At 38.9% G+C, this 4,821-nt stretch overlaps 1 protein-coding gene across 1 annotated transcript in view; it reads left to right on the plus strand.

The window, feature by feature from the left end:
- PDCD2 (programmed cell death 2) overlaps positions 1-2,654 on the plus strand; it is a gene marked incomplete at its 5' end in the record, with an annotated part of 3,584 nt that extends 930 nt beyond the window's left edge. The window contains 3 exons of the mRNA XM_010295078.1: positions 265-380; positions 1,642-1,758; positions 2,493-2,654. Coding sequence (XP_010293380.1) covers positions 265-380; positions 1,642-1,758; positions 2,493-2,654 — 395 coding nt within the window. The remainder of the gene's footprint in view (positions 1-264; positions 381-1,641; positions 1,759-2,492) is intronic.
- Positions 2,655-4,821: the final 2,167 nt, after the last annotated feature.

Consider the following 4,821-nt stretch of genomic DNA (forward strand, 5'->3'; position numbering starts at 1 on the left):
CTGCTGGGAGCCATAAACTGTGGTAGATTAACTCCTTCCCTTTCCAGCATTCCACTACTGACATCTATGTTTAAAATGCAAGTAAAATTACTAAATGGATCTGTGTGTGACTGAATTTTAACATATCACAAAAAGTCTTAAGGGTGATTTACATCAGGAAGGATTCTTGAGAGCAAAATGCATTTACAGGTACAATATTGTTTTTAATTTTTGGCTGTCTTGCATTAGCCTGTAACCTTTGGGTTGGTTTTTTTTCTTGCTTAGGTGAAGCATTTCAATCCTTAGATGAAGAGACATTGGAAGCAATGGCAAAACATGAGACTGAAGAAGACAAGATCTTCCAAATGTTTAAAGAACGAGTAGCTGTTGAACCAGAGCAGGTCAGAAGATGGGGCAGCCTTAGAACTGACAGGTTCTGGGATAGTATCCTGCTGCACCTGCAAAACATTTCACTTTTTTAGGCACCATTTGTACCTACAGTTAGAAATGCTGGTGGGGATGCCTCCTCAGCCCCCACACACCTTAACCAGCATACCCTATTCTTCCTCCCGTGCAGAACTTGATTCATGCTGAAGTAAGAATTTAGCACCTGCTTAACTATCTCACACAGAAATTGGTCAGGATGAGAAGGCACAGGGGCGCTGAAGCCAGCATGCTGGAGGAGGACCTGCCATCCTGTGACGTGGTTCTAACCAAAGGAGGTGGTGAACCCTTGCACTCCTCCACAGCCTTTGGCCCTGTTGGCTTCCCTTCTCAGCAGAAGCAAAACTGCAGAGAAGGAGCTCTGTCACTGTCACCAGCTGCATGGTGGGGGTTGGTTTGGCTTTTCTTAAGGTTGAAGAAATCAGTGACAGCTTTAAAATGTCAACTATTAAAACAGAAATCTCCCACATGCTATTTCTTGCTAACACAAGAGGCTGAAAAAAGCCACATTGTCAAACAAAAATGTGGTTCTTGGTTCCATTCAGAGGGAACACAGACCTAAATCTATGAAAGTGGTGGAGGAAGAAGAAATTCTCGCCATGTTTTACCTGGTTAGCTCAGGTGTTAACGGTGCGCACACAGAAAGTAGGAGACTTGGAGTCTGTTCCCTCCTCTGCTTGGGTTAGGTGCATCCCTCTCTGCCCATCCCCATACTGACTGATCTGCATAAGTGTCCTCTTGATAATGCCTGATTTGCTATATAAATACTTAAATAATAACAAAACAAAGGATGTGAATGTCTGAAAATGTCTCCTCCTTGGACAGTCCCCTTACATTTAGACGCAGAACTGCAAACAAAGAGCTGGGTTGCATTTCTGACTTCTCTGTACACTTCTATGTGCCAGTTATCAATCTGTTCTTCCTCCATCTCAAGGCTATAAAATAAATGATTTAACATTTCTGGGTCCCTTGATTAGAGAAATACAAATTGCAGTTTTATCCCTAGATCATCATAAAAACGCTGTATGAGTACTTGCATTATTTAAATAGTTAAGAGAACTTTATATAAAGAACCTGTCTTACTTAGAATACCACATTTGCAATCGATAGACTTTGCCATGGGTGTTACTTAAAGGAACTGACCTTTTTCTGCACCATCTTGCATCTTTGTCTGTGTCAGTAAATACAAATTTTATACCAAGATGAACTCTATTTCAGATTATTAGATACTGCAGAGGAGGAGAAGGCCCACTCTGGGTATCTGGTGAAAATATTCCTGATGAAGAAGATATCCCAAATTGTTTATGTGGTGCCAAAAGGATTTTTGAATTCCAGGTATGTAAATTCATTTTAAATTATAATATAGATAATACAGTTCAGACTTAACAGGGTCTAATTGTATATGCGTTGGCTTATAATTAGAATAAGGTGGTTGAAGTTGCTACAAGCTAACTATGCTAAATTGTACAGAGCCCTTATTTACTGTTGTAACTGCATTTTCCTACAAGACTTTCGCATACAGAAGGTAGGTTCCCATCTGATAATTTGCACCATTCATAAAATGGTACACTTGTGAATATGCAACCATCTCTTAAGTAACAGGAGTCTGGTATTGTATATTTAAAAAAAAAAAAAGCCTTCACAATGTGAATTGGAAATCTGGCTGGCTGGAATTATTCAGCTGTAGAATTTTGAATGCTAGAAACATATGTATGGTGAATACACTTAATGTCACACAAAGGCAAAACATCGTTATGAAGGTAATTTCAAATGGAAGGAGGCTTACAAATCAGACGCTTAGTCAAATAAAACTTCTGTAGATAAAGTAAGTTTAGCCTTTAGTAGCCTAGATAAAGTAACCATGCCTTTGGTTCCCTGTGCCTCTACAACAGTGCTTTGGGAATTGCAAATTTATTTTATTTGAGCTGCTGTGTTACTTAGCAGCTTTGGTTGGGATTTTGGTGTAAGAGAACATAAATGAAGGCAGGACCCTTCTTTGGGAAGAGACGCAGGGAGAGGGTAGAGAGCTGTGGCCTGCCCTGCCTCTAAACCTTTGTTTTTCCTTGAAGATTATGCCACAGCTCCTGAACCACCTTCAGGTTGACAGCCTTGGAGAAAGCATTGACTGGGGAACACTGGTGGTGTACACTTGTGCTGACAACTGTGGTGAGGGAAATGAATACCTGGAAGAGTTCATATGGAAACAAGACTTCTCTGCAGGCTCTATTTAACTTCCATCCAGTTATTAAGTTGAGTCATCTAAATAGAATACTTGCCTTATTTCAGTGCATCTCTGCACTTTGCAAACAGGTAGTTGAATTAAAGTCACTACTCTCTGTGTATCTTGTAACAGTGATAGAACTACTAAAAATAGACCTTGACAGCCTCTCTTTTCTGCTCCACAGGAGCTTTTACTTCAACCTGGTAATGAAGCCAGATGCATTTGTTCAGTGAATTTCACTTCAAGTCTCAATTCTGAATGTTTAAATAAAGATGAAATATTTTTGGATTGGTGGAAGTATCTTTTGTTGGTGACTGAAATTCAAAAACTTAAGATTGTTGTCTGTCGGGACTTTATTTGTGCTACTCAAAAATAAACATTAATTTACAGAGAAAAGCAGATCCCTGTACGATCACTTGAGTGCTTATGCTCAGGAGGTGTACAAGTCATAGCTAAGACAAAGCTGCGTAGCCTTTCACTGTGGAACTTAAGTCCGCTTCTCTTTCTCAAAAGGTATGCTGACTCTAACTTGGCAGTTGTTCCATGTTCTGATTGGTTATTTCTGATAAAATGCACAAAAAATAACTTAAAACTATGGAGTTAAACCATTTCTGGATAGGAGTATCTAGTGTAGAAGCAGTTTGTTAAACAAAGCCAGCCATACCAGAATGTTTTTCTTGTTGCTGTCTGTAGCAATAGATTTTCAAGTTGAATTGTACCTTAAGTCTGACATCTTTGATGAACTTTAAAAGTAAGTGCCCTCTGCAGGGATTATTCTGCTATTTGGCTGCAGTGTAGCTGAGTCAAGATGAAAGTGAAGCCATAATGCTGAATTTACTGTGGTAGTTTCTTAACTACACCTGTGTTTACAAGCTGCATTTGCAGAAAAAATAAGGCTTGCCTTTTTTTTTTTGTGTCCCAGTATAGAATGTTCTTTAGTTACGTATTCCCTTATCCTGCTCAAACTGTTTATGTCTGCTTACCAGTGATGCTGGAGGTGATCTTATGTAAGCCTTAGGCCTGCTGTTGGGTTTTTTTTTTTTATTAATTTAGATGTTGGAAATACTGCAATGAGCAGGTAGGGAATGCTTTATGTATAAGCTGTTTTGTCATCACAGAACTATTTCTAAAATGTTAGTTTTAAGCCTTTGTACATGTCATGGAACAGCAAACAGTATCTTAAGTCACTATAGTACAGCTTGACTGATTTTATTGAAAACCAGTAGTTCAGGGTCCTGCAGCAGCATGGACAGTCCTACAGTTATGTTCGAGGGCACTCAGGAATGTTGACTGGCTCATTGGCACAAAGCCGTGTGGCACTGAAGGTGATGCAGTGTTTGGGTATCTTGAACTTACCCTGGCAAAGCTATGTTATTAAACAGCAGCTTTCTGCTCATTAAAACACCTGCAGAAACACCGGTGTACACCACTATGGGGGGAGCAGAGAAAACTAAGGATTAAGGTCACTTGGGATTTGCAAACAGAGCAATAGCAAAGCCAGCTAAAACTTAATTTTGTCTGCAATGAACCACCAACTTAGTAAATAAAGAGACTGTAGTTACATTTGTGTTAGTTTTAGATAAAAGCTGTTTGAAAAAACATGCAAGTCATAGAAAGGAGGTTACTATTACTGGAAATTTACTGGAGAGAAAAGTTTATTTTTAGTTCTCAGCCTGTTAAGCTTCAAGCACAGTTCAGAGAGAAGATTATGTACATACTGACTCTAGTCGGCAGGGCTTTGACATTTTACAGGAACACTAATATAGTGAGACTGTCAGAGTTGGTAAAATACAAAAGTAACAGTTTAAAGAAATTGTAGATGCTAAGCAGGGATCTTTTGTTCCAATTCAGTCAAGTATACCTATTTAAGACTTGTATAAATCCTATCCGTTCAACATAAGGCAACACATACTTGAACACAAACTTCTTCAACCAGTCATCTCTTTTGCGTTAACATACTAGAAATACTCAAGCTAGACGTTCCCAAGGATACGACTGCTGGTAAGCAAGCCGGAGCACTGTTAAGATTCTCTCAAAATGACAAGTCACTTAACAGTAGTGCATGTGCTATTGAAAAATCCAGACTGAAAGATCCAGATTAAATTAGAAAGAAGTTTTCAATATATTTCACTCTACCAGCTGGGTAACCTTAAAATTCATTAAGACAGTTCCCATAA

This window comes from Phaethon lepturus, unplaced genomic scaffold (genome assembly GCF_000687285.1).
Source record: "Phaethon lepturus isolate BGI_N335 unplaced genomic scaffold, ASM68728v1 scaffold54019, whole genome shotgun sequence".
Classification (NCBI taxonomy): domain Eukaryota; kingdom Metazoa; phylum Chordata; class Aves; order Phaethontiformes; family Phaethontidae; genus Phaethon; species Phaethon lepturus.